This window comes from Rissa tridactyla, chromosome 6 (genome assembly GCF_028500815.1).
Source record: "Rissa tridactyla isolate bRisTri1 chromosome 6, bRisTri1.patW.cur.20221130, whole genome shotgun sequence".
NCBI classification, from domain to species: domain Eukaryota; kingdom Metazoa; phylum Chordata; class Aves; order Charadriiformes; family Laridae; genus Rissa; species Rissa tridactyla.
Genome location: NC_071471.1, coordinates 56,777,981 through 56,792,435, shown reverse-complemented (window position 1 = coordinate 56,792,435; position 14,455 = coordinate 56,777,981). Strand labels below are relative to the sequence as shown.

At 36.2% G+C, this 14,455-nt stretch overlaps 1 protein-coding gene across 1 annotated transcript in view; it reads left to right on the top strand.

The window, feature by feature from the left end:
• LOC128911034 (adhesion G protein-coupled receptor A3-like) overlaps window positions 1–14,455 on the top strand; it is a 279,984-nt gene that overhangs the window by 119,779 nt on the left and 145,750 nt on the right. The window contains exon 7 of the mRNA XM_054205261.1: window positions 11,114–11,327. Coding sequence (XP_054061236.1) covers window positions 11,114–11,327 — 214 coding nt within the window. The remainder of the gene's footprint in view (window positions 1–11,113; window positions 11,328–14,455) is intronic.

Genomic DNA, 14,455 nt, shown 5'->3' with positions numbered 1-14,455 from the left:
AAGTGAGAAAGAATGGATGATAATAGCTACAAGTTGCGAGTGTCCAACAGCGTTTGAATTATTACTCAGTCTCTGGATTCTGTAAACTACCTTAGTTTAAAGTGTTAGCTCATGAGTGAAATTAGCAGTTTGTCACTCAAAATATTATTGAAATGCGCTTTTTTGATATAATAGAATCCCTCCTTAGGAGAGGTACTTCAAAGGGAGGAATACAAAGGAAGGATAGATCGTCTTCTGGCTTCTGTGTTCTGCAATACAATTCATTAAATGTTGCATAGAAAATGTAAATAATATATTGGGAGGCAGGGGATATAGTTGTTAGGGAATTGCTTGTACTTAACCAGCACCTTGACTTTTGTACTTTGCCTCACTTCACCGAGAATCAGAGTATTCATCCTCTAAAGGAGCAGAGTCAGGTAAAATGTAAGCACTTTCTGCTCTGATGCTCTGTACCTGTTCACATTGAAACTGGTGCAAAGCAAAAAAAAAAAAAGGAAGAGAGTACCTTTATATTCTTTATGCACTTTTCTACTTGTGTTCTCAGAGATTTCTCGACCTTTTTAAGATTTCTTTCTTACATAGAAAAATATGAAGTACTTTCGTCCTTACTTACCTACTCCTACCTTACTTACTTCTACTTACCTTACCTACTCCTTACTTACCACCTCACTCTCTGGAATTCTGATGCTTAAATATGAGCAGAACATTACAGCATATTTCTCTCGGGCCACATGCAGCTCCTTAGTCTATTTTCATAAATAATTTTTTTGCAATCTAAACCTAAAGTACTACAAAACTTCAGAACATTCAAGACATTTAAAATGAATTACAGTAATACCATTGGGGAAAAAAGAGAACACTTTCTTTTCTATACTTCCTATGTAAAGTACTTTTGTTTTCTGAAGCAGCTTTATTTTTCTTGACATATAATATGCATATAAAATATAGCATGGCTTTAACTGCTTTCTCAGCAATGGTGGAATACCGATGTTTTAGATGCTTGATATGTTGAAATGTCCTTAAAATTCTCCCCTCATCCCCAGCAGAGTAAGTCTGTTTCCACTGTGCAATAGTAAGACCTTAGAAAGAAATATGTATTTTTAAAATGCCAAAAATAGAAAAAAAAATAGATTGATATTGGGAAAGTCTATATTTGAAAGGAGACTTTTTCAACAATTAAATTTAAGCCTGAAATCCACTGAATGCATTCAGCTTCATTCTGCATCAGCTTTTAAGAATCCTGTCAAATATTTTGTGTTAGGGATACTGAGTTTGAAATGAGATTTGGAGTTTCTTTTTTCATATGGTGATAGAAATTAATTATCTATATTGCCTTTTGGATCTTAAAATGACAATTATATACCTCTGCACATAGATTGTTCTTAAGTTTCCTTTCCTACTTGAAATATATTTCAATAACAAATACTGGTTAAAGTTAATAAGGAACATTTTTTCTTCATTTATTTCTCTCATAGTACACAGAACATTTTTTTGGTCTCATTTGTTATTTACTGAAATTTAGGAATGAGCTTGAGATTATCGTTTCAACCATTTCTTTCTTCATTTACACGTCATTCTTACTACATTAACACAATGTAAATATTGAACTGTGGAGGTTTTTTTTCAGTATGTAGCAACTGGCTAAACTCAGAATCTCAAGTACAAAGAATGATGGATTAATTATCCAGATTTAGATTCCAGTCCTGCAGTTTCTTGGCAGCCTACAGATAGCCTGCTGCATTCATGCAGAGCATCATTGTCTTCAAGAATATGCGGGATCAAGACTTCAGCTCCAGTTCTGCAGGGAGTGCCTAATCATATGAATAGGTCTAATTATATTGAAATAGGAATATTCCCGTTAGTAACCTTTCACAGGATTAGACTTTCCAAGATATGGATAGCGATACAATTAGCTGTAGTTAAATCCTCTTGCAATTGTTTCTATTTTACAATGTTAGCAATTCAGAATTTTTTTAAATAACAAAATATGGATAATAGCAGAATGTCTATAAATTAAATGATGTAACTGTACATTTTGGATCTTTCAAAGATGGGTGCGGTAGATTCATTTTCTATTAGAGCTAAGTGGCCCATTGTAAATATCGAAGCTTTCAATAGATAACTATTTGGTATTGTGAAACCAACAATGCTCTAACCTTTTGGCTCCAAATTCTAGATTTATCATCCAAATACGATCAGTCTCAAACTGAAAAGAAAAAAAAAGGCATATGATGCCCTATATTTAATATTACACATTATTATCTAATATCTTTAGTGGTAATTTAGAACACTGCTGCAAGGTTGGGAGCACAAAATAACGTTTAAAACTTATAAACGTGAGAAAACAGAAGCATTAAAATGGTCATTTGAGAAACGTAAAGGATGAGGTTTTACTACTGTATTTTCTTGCATCTGTGCTCACATGTGAAAATATAGTTCAACAGACCTATACCTGAAGTCTCACTGATTTAGGCGCGAGAAATTTACTCATTTTTTTTTCTTCCCATAGCTTACTCTTAAACTACAACAGTGGTTTTTAATGTATGGTTTTGTGTGATTTTCTACATTGTCTTTGCCTGCTAGTTCCAAAAAGCAATCAAAATAACTAAAGAAAAATTTAGCTAAGATGTAGCGAGGAGAATATCAGCGAAACAAAGCTTCTGTAATCCTCAAAACTTCTGCCCTTGGAGACTTGACTGGCCATCTCCAAAGGCGAGTTGCTCATGAGCAAAGCAATGGTAAGACAGCCAGCATTGACTAAGGCCCATGGAGTATCCCAGAAGATATATTCTTTATTCTTAACATGGTAACATGTACATTGAAAGACTAGGGTTAAATTTTATACTGGTAATTCCTAGATAAAATCATACAAGCTTCTTTACCAAACCTGCGTTACTAGTGTCCTGCTCCCAGCACTGATCACAGTTTATTGTAAATAATCTTAACTGTTCTCACAGAAAAGTTCCTTATAAAGCCTCCATCCTAACATCTTCTGTTCTAATTAAGTGGAGTATACCATAGTGATATTTCACATTTTTATAGAACATTTCATCATTCAGCACTTTCTTTAATATATGTATAAAAATGGCTGCAGAGACTGCAGTTTCTGACACTGTCAGCTGGGCTGAGAGGAGTGTGGGATGGAAAAAGTTCACACAAGGACGGGGACAAGTTCTTACTTCAATAGAAATGTCACTTGTTCAGCATCTTTTATGACTTTTACATTTCTTTTTCGTTTGGCGTTCTTGCAGTATAGATGGGTACTCATGCAGCCTGCTGGACTCTGGGCAATTAAGGGCAATCACTGCCACTCCTGGGACCTGCCTGCTGCCAGATTTCCTTGGTCTAAGTGTGTAGTAATGATATGAAAATAAAAAGAAGGTGGCTAGTAGTACTTAGGGTTTGGAAAGATGAGTGCTACCACTGCATTTCCCATGTAGATAAAGCTAATCAATATATTTTGTAGAGTGTTTTGTAGGTGTTTTATCCTTGCGACTGCTTAGCCATTTTTATTAACCACAAGCTGTAATGAGTGTGCATAGCTGTGAGCCTGCTGGCTTGCTTGCCATAAGGATCATTTGAGTAATCAAAATTAGCTTTCTAGCAATGGCTTGCCAGTGAAGGATTTTATGTTGATGAATCTTCCAATACCGTAGCTGTCAATATGTCACGGTCTTCAAGTTTCAGGATGTGGCAAGTAATCAAATGCTCCCCAGCCTCTGAAGCAGACTTCTGGGACAATTTGAAAATAAGAAATTGAAAAGTGGCAGCAGTTTTATTTGATAAGAAAGAAATCAGTGATAAAATAACTGCCCATTCTTTTAAATTCCTGCTAGCTGTGCCAATGCAAGACATGGGCTTTATTTTGCCTGCATGCAGATAATATATTTGATTAATTGATTAACTGGAATGAAATCTTGAATTTCCTATTGTGGAAGTTTTTCAAGTAGCTATTGCCATTTTACAAATTAATGTTATGATATTTGGCATTTATGTTAAATGCTATTAAGTGAAACCTGCTACCTCTGTATTTCTCTACCTCTACTTTCCTACCAAGTAAATCACTGCTATCATCAGTAAATAAGACAGTGTTTTTCCACCGCTCCCTCTCTTAAAATGGTTGTAATGGACACAACATATGTCAGGCCTTAGACCCAGTGCAAAAATGATAATTTATTTTCACAGGAGCTTATAAATCCGGGGGAAAGTCCTGTAGAGAAAAACAGGTTAAATAACTTTGTCATGGCTGGACTTGTCATCCACCTGCTGAGTGCTCCTGAGACCTATATGACTTGGATTTGCTAAAAGTGACTAGATTTGAATTGTACTTTTCCCAGCTCAGCCTTCCTTAGTTTCTACACAGGTGTATCTTATTTTAATTAATTAATTCTGAGAAGTTATGGAATCTAAGTGCTTCTCCGTGACGGTGTCATCCAAAGCTATGACTGTAGCTCTTCTTGGCATAACTGCCCTGAATTTAATCTTCTGTTTTGTAGATATGGAGTGTATTTATGAGGTTGACTAACCCAGATAACTGTAGTCACCAGTAGCAGTGGACTGTGACAGCCTGGGCTCGCCATACTTCTATCTCAGGGTAAATCCTGGTGTTGCTACTTCTGCTCAGCTCCCTGCAGCAGCATCTGCATTCTTATCAGTGCCTCAGTCCACTGACTCGGCTCTGCCTGCTCAGGAGACATGCACCCTTTCTCTCTCTTATTCTCAGCTTTGATGGCTTTACAGAAGTTTGCAGGACTAAAGCGCAGTACAAAATGGGTACCTTAAAGTAAAACAGCTTACGTGGCTGAAGTCTTGCGCTTTGGTTAGCAGATACCATTTCAGTGTAGCACTTAGCATTACAAAATAAACATAAACCTGTGATTTAATTATGAGATGCTCCAAGAAAATACATCTACTTTATGTTCCTGTCTGAAAAGCATGTATGAGGGTGAAAGGGACTGATAAAATGGTGTGGAATGTGCCTTGCCCTGCCAGCATTATGAAGTTGGTGGAAATAAGAAGCTATTACACAAACAGAAGCTCTATTTTTTTCTGCACTGAGTGGTAAATGAATATGATACAAAGCTTTCTTATCCCAAGCCCAAAAGACTTTTTTTATTTTTATGTGTTTAATACATGTTGGCATCTGTATTTTCTTGATATTATGTTAAAATTGGAGCCAGGCAAAGCTTTTATTAAAACGGAAGCTTGGCTCCAGTTCTGTATTCATTCTTGACTTCCTTGGCATATGGTGCTGTCTGTGACCTTCTACCCTAAATCTTTCGTTATTGTCAGCAACTTTTGCAATACTGAAATTGGCGTTGGTGTACTGGCACCTCCCCTTCTGGGCAAAACTGGCCTTCGGAGCAATTCAGATCACTCTCTTTTCCTCGGTTTCATTCAGCAAATATCAACAGATAGAACTCTCTGTGTCAGCAATTCAAATTTTTAACTAATGTTTTTCAATTTGTTTTTCCTCATCTACCCTTTTTATTGGACAAGTTCCTTTACTTTGTCCTCACTTCCAGCTTCCCCCCACTGTGCTTTCCATGCACATTTCTTTCCCACTGAGATTGTATACAAATATTAGAGCTCTAACTCACACTTTTGTCAGCAGGATGTGCCGCACTCTGTAGGCACACTCAGTTCAAATAAAAAACCCATTGGCAATACAATAAATCAAGTGATTAACAAGAAGAAAAATGCCATCCTCTAGCTTTTTTCTGTCCCAAAAGCTTGTGGTGCGCCGTAGCAAACGGAATTTCTACCAAGAGAGATGCAGAAGTCAATGGTGTGTCCTGAGCCGTGAGCACTGTAATACTGCACTGATGTGTGGGCAACCTGGAGAAACCTGTGGACTTTCCTATTTCTGACTGTGTAAAAGCTGCCAGCACCAAACAAAGCCAGTTAATGAGGGCCAGAAAATGTATAGCAGAAAACTGTGTCTATGGTAAACTGAACAGCAGAATGCTCTAGTGTAGTAACCAGGATTATGCACTTAGCAGCTCTTTAGCCGTAGAGAATTGTGCTGCCCAGGGTATAGTTTGTGCAGGAGAAAGTGCAAAAAATGTGGCTGGAGGTAGGATGTCGTTTCATTTTGCTCTCATCGCGTCTCACGTACCTTGTGCTGGTCATGTTGGCCAACAACTAGCCAACTTTATGTAGTGTTTAGACATATCTATTGAGTGGGCCAGCTTTTGTGCTCACAGGTTTTCCTTTGATCATTCACACAGAAAACAGTAGTGTCGATTCATAAGTGCATAAAGTCTAAACGTGATCATGTTATATTTAAATGTAACTAAAATACGGGTTAGAGACACATTATACATTATGTCTTTTACAAACATTTGTATGCCGTATATGTCCAGTGACAGCACTATTTCCTTCACATTCTTCTCCTTTCCATCTTTCAAAACAGTAAACGAAACAGCAGGCCAAAATTAAAAGTGAAATTGAACTATTTTTTAAATCGCAAGAACTGAATTGTAAGGAAAAAGGCAGGAAGTATTTGATGTGGGTGTGTGTGAGTGACATAAATTGTTTTACAGAGATATTAAGGGGCACACGCATTAGAACACGTCCTTACAGCTTCAGTGCACCTTGCTGGTTTTTCTATTATAGCTAATGGTTATTAAAATAATTTATATTTTCTTTTTCGACTTTATGTAAGTCTTGGGGCACTGCATGCATTAAAATGTGCATGGATATCCTTTCTGTGAGTAGGACTCTTAAGTGACATTCGAATTCAGTGGTATTTGTGTAACCTGATTCTTCCTCCATATGTCCTCGGTATTCTAGTGTAGAGCTAACCTGAAATACAAGCCTGGACAGCATAAAGAATCTGGCCTTCAGTCAACAAAACCCTTTTCTGCTGAGAAAAGAAAGATAAAGAAAAAGATGTAATTACTGTAATGATGGGTTAGACCTTTAGATTCATGCTGCAATCAGTGATTCCTGTGGTGCTCTGCTGCAATCATGGTTTAGTGCTGGCTGGAGAGACAAGACAGGTAAAGACTGTAAAACACTCCAGCAGCCCTTGATCTAAATGCCTATGGGAGAGTCACACCTCTCATTTGCAGATGGTGGTGCTGGCTCCAAACTCGAGGGCAGCAGAGTGGATTGTCTTGGAAGCAGAATCTTGCAATATTTTTCGCGTGTGTAAAAATTAAATAAATAAAATCCCCCATAGTTAATCCCTCCTCTCCCAGGATACAATAGTAAACCGTAAATTATTTTCCATCTTATGAGGCTGTTGTATCTGCCATACACACACACACGCACACACACATATATGAGTATCAGAGATGATATATATTTATTTGGTCTTTAGTAATCACATAATCAAAGGGAAAATTTCTCTTGTGTTAGGGATATGATTGCCAGAGTTGTTATGTTTCAAGTGCTGTCAAATCAATGCCAAAAATCTTCCCAAATACTTTCAGAATTTCTGCCTTCCTTACTTCTTACTTTATTCTCAAAGTCAAGCTTGAAACCACGTGTACAGCATTAGTAAATACTTTTATTTTTATTCTGAATTTGAAGGATTGTTGGATTATGGATTTAAAATAAGTATTTCCAGCTGATGCTGATGGAACTATACAATCATTTTTTAGCTATTCAGGATAAAGGGTATTGGCCCTAATCCTGAAACTCTTACTGATGCCATTAATCCTTATATCTGTGAGCCGTGTCACTGAAGTCAACTGGAACTTTTGCTTGAGTAATGGTTGCAGAATCAGCCTCAGTCATTTAAATCGTGATTATCCCTGGAAAACAACTGAAGATTAGCTCTGGTAATCATTGCTTTGTAGACATCGCACAGATTAAAAGCAGATGTTTTACAGAAGTACATAAGTGTACCTTCCATGCTCTGCAAATGTCATAATCTACAGAAATTTTACTAGCTTCATTTTCAAAATGAGTTTGCAGCGTTATTTGTTGATTCGTCCGGTACAAATATGTACATTGTGAAAGGGTTCAGCTAGTCAGAAGGGTATCCTAGCCTAATGGTAAACCAAAGGTACGTTTCATTCACTTTGCATCTTTGTCATCACTTAGAAGGATTTGCAAAGAAAAAGACAGCGAGTAGGTTGTTGATATGACTGATGTCAGTCAAATGATCAGTTTCTCGCTTTTTGATATGCTGCAGTAAAAAAAGGTTTTGTTTACTTCTGATCATTAATTGACAAAATCTGTACAGAACACTTCATTCTCACTTCACATCTAGCTTTGGTAATTCCTGACTCTGAGTAACAGAAGTGATAGCGGGAGAGCCTTAGAGACCAACTGTAAAGGCAGAGATAAATTCAAAGTTATAGTGTTACACTACGTCCGTATGCCAGGCAAGATTTTATCTGGACTTAGGAAATATTGATGCTATAGTTTGCACTCTTTCTACTTCATAGCCTCGTGACACAGTGTGTCACTCGCTGCATGACCAAAAACATTTGACAAGATACAATATCCTCAGTTAAAAATTACTGTATTCATGAGAAATATTTTATTTCTGTGAGTAGTATATATTGCTGTTGTACTGGTGACAGTGTGTTTAATTTTTCTGGACTCCATTTTCATAATCATTCCATTAATTTATGGCTAAATCTCCACATCATAACTTTTCCTTATATTCCGTAATTGACTATAATAATGCAACACAAAGATTGCAACCATTTGGAGAGAGACGTTTTCTCCATCTTCTAGTAAAAACCTTTAATGTAAATGACTGAGAACAAACCTGCAGCTATTTTGAATGAGGTATTAATCTGGTTTACTTTCTCTTCTTTTAGTTAGGAGCCACAGATCATATAAAAATACTCGGTATGTTTCAAGGAATTTTTAGTAATGCATCCGTGTCCACAAATAATAGGCGCAGTCGGAAGGTAAACTATAGGATGTATACACAAGTAAGGAGGGATTTCTGAAGCCTGCCCTTTGTAGTCACGGCAGACTTATAACATTTCAGTAGATAGTAGCTAGCCCCTTAATCCTCCGTGTCCTTCTCCCGGACAGCGATATCACATATTCAGTTATGTACAAATCCTGCGTATTCTGCTGGCCAGCATTCTTACTCCATAAAAAAGTAAAAGTGATCCCTCTCACTGTTTATTCAAAGCAGGTGATGGATGTACTGTTTAACATTTAAATTCCTCAATAATATTGAGAGCCCAAAGCTAGGTTTATAAATGCAGCTCTTCACAATTTAAATGTTCCAAAGACAACATCTGCATGGCATGATTAGGGTGGGATGCTGAGTAAGGAGAAGAACACACCCTGCTGGTAGTCCACAAATTTTAGCAATTGTAGAACCAGTGATTATGGCTTGCAATCTCGTTAGGCATGGTTAAGTTCATCTGTATTTATTATGGGCAATAGAGGATTTTGAGGAGAAAGTTTGAGGAAGATAAAATCGTGGGCAGTGAAATGGAAAAAAATGTTAAACTACTTGTCAGGAAAATAGGTGTTTGAGATAGTTACTAGTGGTGCAAATGTGGAAGGGTGACCTTTCAACTGACAACTCTGTAGGCTGGCCGGATGTTAATGATGAGAGACCTTTAAATGAAGATGGAAGAAAAACAAGGGAGAAGAAGATCTAGCTTAAAATTTCTCTTTCTTCATCAAGGTAGAAGAATTTCCAAGGTGCAAGACTTGTAGGCATTTTGTCTAAAATGAGATTGCAGTAGTGAAGTTACAAAGTGACCCAGGCTCAGTCAGTTGTTTTGGCATTGTAGTCTGAGGTGAAAAGGCTGTATTTTGGGAATTATTGTGCAAGATGTTCATGGTAGCGTGTTCATCAGTCACATATGTGAGGCCTTAGTATTTTTATCACCTTTAGAATTTTGTGCGATGATAAAAAGGTATCAGAGAGTAATTTTCATCGCTTACCTAAGGAGACTATATCAGAAAAAAAGAAAAGAAGGTTTTCCTTTATTCCTTATTATCCCGTAGAAGATGATCTTCTTTCTTTAGATGCAGAGCCTCAGTTTCAATTACTTTTTCTAAAATGCTCCTTTTCAGTGTTCTGCTACCAATTTAAAGAAATAGCATTAATCTCACAATGTATAGAAAATATTTTACAGAAATTGTGTTAAGGTAGTTTCAGGATCTAGAAATAAAAATGGAAGAAAAGAAATACTGTCTAGAGATTCAGTTTCTACAGGCACTGTAGGATTGAAGGATATAGCCTTCAATCACTGCCCAATCTATGAAATTAGCAGACTTTCAACAGTCCCAAAAATGCACATGCCTCCCAAATATACAAAACTGTTTATGTTTTAATTGTGTTTAGGCATTTGGGTATGTCATTACGGCAGCTGGTTTTTGTAAGATTCTGCTTAGAATAAGAATATGCAATATTCTTATTATTAGAGAGAGAAAGAAGAGAGAGAAAGAAAGGAGAGAAAATTTCATAAAATAAAGATGGCAAAATGTACTCCACTATTAAAAAGTAGAAAGAACTATTTAGATAAATAATTAACATTGAGTGAATAGAGAGTAAAGACAACATGTGTAAGAGGCAGAAGAAAGTAGGGAAAGGGAAATGAGAAGTCACAGGGGCAGCTGAACTTCAGGGGAAAGTTTAACTTTCGTTATTAGCCTTATTACTATCCAAATCCCAGGCATATGAGATACTTTAGGCTCTTTAGAGTGAGTAAATTTTGTTCTGGAGGACAGTGGGAATTTCATCCACAGAATGAAGTGGTCTTATAAATGTTAACTGTACCTATAATAATAGCCGTATTTTTTCTTTAATTGTAAGAGTGATTTTTTAATCCTTTTTTCCTGTAGTAAAGCATCCTGCTTTGAGTAGGAGCTGGACTGGAGCATCTCAAGAGATCCCTACCAACTTCACCCATACTGTGAACTATTCTGTCAAACCCATTTTCTGAAGCTGTTCTAGTAATCCTGTAATTACCTGGGCTCACACCGATGAAAGAAATATGATCTGTAGAATTCACAACATGATCATACTAAAGTTTGTGGGCATATTTTTTATATTACTGCTTTAATGTTAAGATCTAGGAAGCTAGAATTGTATACCATTAGTTCACAATATTTATGAGAGGAATTCATTGTGAGGGGTTTTTTTTCCTATTGTTTTCTTTCATTTTCCCTGCAGCCGGGCCTCTGGAACTTCCTCTCTTTGAGCTGATCCCATCACAACGACAAGTGGTTTTTCATGGAGACCGCTTGCCATTTCAGTGTACTGCTACATACGTTGACAACACCACCCAAGTACATTGGTACCATGCTGGTCGTCTGATCGAAACAGATGAAGAGAGTGGCATATTTGTGGAGGACAGCATCATTCATGACTGCTGCTTAATTACACGGTAACGTATACCCTTTGTAATAGTCAGACTTGTAGGCAAGGTGAACAGATGCAGCACTTGCAATAAGCTTCATTAAAACATGCATCAGGAGTAGTTTTATTTGAAGCAATTCAATAGCATGCTTGAATTGGAACACACATGGGTATAGGTTTTTAATGGCTATGAACGGCTGTGGTTCCAAATCGTATTTCTTCTGTCTAAGGATCCATATTTGACCAACTATGGATTTGAAACAGATAAAAACATAGTTTCTTACACAGTAAACAGTGAAAAGCTGAACTTATAATAGCTTCAGTAGCATATGAGAGTGACTTACAGCCAAACTGCCTGTGAAGAACTATCAGTTTAAAAGCCTCGGCTTAATTTTTGTAGGCTCCAATATACTGGATCCTTTATTCTTTAGTTAAGTAATCTCATATTTGTTTCTTATTAAAATTTTTCTCAACTTTCTGTGACTTTTACCATCTGTGTGCCTCTGTGTGCTTGAGAGCCAGAGATCTACAAAACTATTGCCAATGTGAAAAATGCAAGAGGAATAAATTAGAATAGGCTTCTATAAAAGAAGTAACAACTAATATTTGGCAATGACCATATCGTTCCAGTTTTGCTTCAGTTTTCCCTTTTAAATCTTATTTAATAAATATTATAAATCTTTCAGTTTATTTTTTGTTTTCATCATAGAGTATGGGCTTGTCACTAAAAGCTGCTAAGGTGTTGCGCGCATCCTTTTGTCCTTTGCCAATTTCCATCATTGATCAAAGAAGAGTCTGATTCTGTGTCTGTTTTGCCTTTCTCTTTGTAGAAGATGGAGTGAAAATAGCTATGCTAATTATCTCTGGAGCATCATTAACATCTTTTCACTCAACCAGTTTCTATTAATATAATTGACCTGAAATGGTTCTTGAACTATCAAATGAAAGTTATGAAGGGAGTCAAATTAATTCCTCTCCACTGGGGTCTTATGGCTTTATTGATTTTAATTTCATCTACTCACTGATTATTTGAACCCTTTTGGAGTCCTATAGATCCAGAGGCGTAGACCTGCCCTATTCTCACAGCTACTGGCTTTCTTCTAATACCAACGTCTGTGGCTGTAGCGGATACTGAAAAAGACTTAGAGCAATTACTGCGGTAACGCCAAGTGCATGAGCTATTATATAACTGAAGAGTCACTTAAATTAAACCATGTTCTTCTTATATCCATGATACCAAAATTAAAGGACATGCTGTTAATCACCTCATTATATTTTTCAAATTAATTATATTTTGCACTGTATAAGCAATTTGTAGAGCATAGTAATGAACTGAAATAAATTGTCTAAAATTGTTAAGATTTTTCAAAATAGCTATCCTTTCTAAAAAGCTCGTTTAGAAGTAGCTTGACAAACTTTTACCCTATATTGCTTAATTTCTGCCAGACTATAAAATAAAAATTATTGTCTACCATGGTAATGTTTTAAGAAGGATGGTTGATCTGCTACCTGCTTGGTTTACTGTGCCATTAAATAGGTGACCTTGATGCTCTTGTTGCAGTATGCACTGGGACCAGGTATCCAGAAAGAATATTCCCTAAATACATCATCATATTTGCTGTTATAGACTGGAAAAATACTCTGACTTGTCCACGTTATGTGATGCAGACTGTCAAAATGAGACAAAATATTTTTTGAATTAAACTCAAAATCTTTAAATGGCTTTTAAAAAGTGTACAACATTTTAATTTCTCGTTTATTTGAGCTATATGTTTCACTTCACAATATAGTAGGGCATCAACACTGTGTTTACTGTAAGGCATGGTCCTTATCGAGTCAAATATGCAATGACTCAAGCAGTCATTCCTCTGCCTTGATCAAGGAGCTGATCAAAATTAACTTACTAACGGCATGAGCAACCTTGATTTTGAAACTAGCTTGTAAAATCCAGACTGTTTTGAAGTTAATTATTTTTTTAATGTAAATTTTTGAGATCTATTGTCTCTTCATGTTGAAAATGAGAAAGCATTGGCCAAGTTATGATTGTAAAAACTCTCTGAAGTATTTCTTAATTTTACTCCCATCATCATGACCATGTATACTATAACTCCATTTATATCATTATTATCATTATTACATGTTAAAATTATATGTAATAGCATGCTTATTACATGTTACAATAGTATGTATTAATATGCTTGTTACATGGTATTACACACTAATTTGTGATAGTTCTTAAGGCTAAATGACAGTTGTATGAGGCACTGTGAGACATCAGAAAGACTATGCCTCCCTGAGGTTATCATACGTTAAGTATAGGATTTTGAGTAAAAATAAAGGTAATTTAAAATCCGTTCTTACAGTGTCATATTTTGCCTTCCTATACCTACTCTTTAGAGCAAATGTCCCCTGTCTGTGGCTTTCTGTGATTGCACTAAAGGACAGGCTTTGGCTTGTGCTCCTTAGCAATTTAAAGATTTCTGAAGCTAGTTTTGGACAAAGAGGTGTAGTCCCATTTCAAAAGCTGCTTATTCAAACATTTTTAGATGGTTATTTTATTGGGTAGTTCCAGATATTTCTGGACATGGACTTACAACACAAATATCATACTAAACCCTTCTGTTTTATTAACTGGCACAGTAGAAGGATAAAATATCCAAATGTGTATTTTTTTGTCTCTATGATAAAGCAGAATAAACTAAAATAAATGTTTTTGTTACCATAATTAAACTAAAGTTTTGAACTGTATTCCGGACTGTGACATTTTTCTTGGCAAAGAATATTCCCTTATAGGAGATCTTGAGAAGGTGTTTTCAATTCTGCTGCTAGCTCACATTTACCATTTCTTGCCAATGATAATAATATTTGATTTTGCTCATGTTGAATTTTCTGTCATTATGCCTGTGTATAAATGTCATAGTCCTACGTGAAAATGTAAATGTGATGTGGAACTAATTTCGTAGCATCTGTGAATGGATCTAGCTGAAATTGTTACTTGTGTTTCCATGAAGACAGCCTAATTTCTTAAGCCTGGAATATTAGATTATCAGTGTGATCACAATAAGTGTCAATGAAACAATCCACACTGCTGAAGCCACACAGAAGGCAGATTACGTATGATTCTCTGCAGCACAGCAGATTTCCCACCTTCCCCAC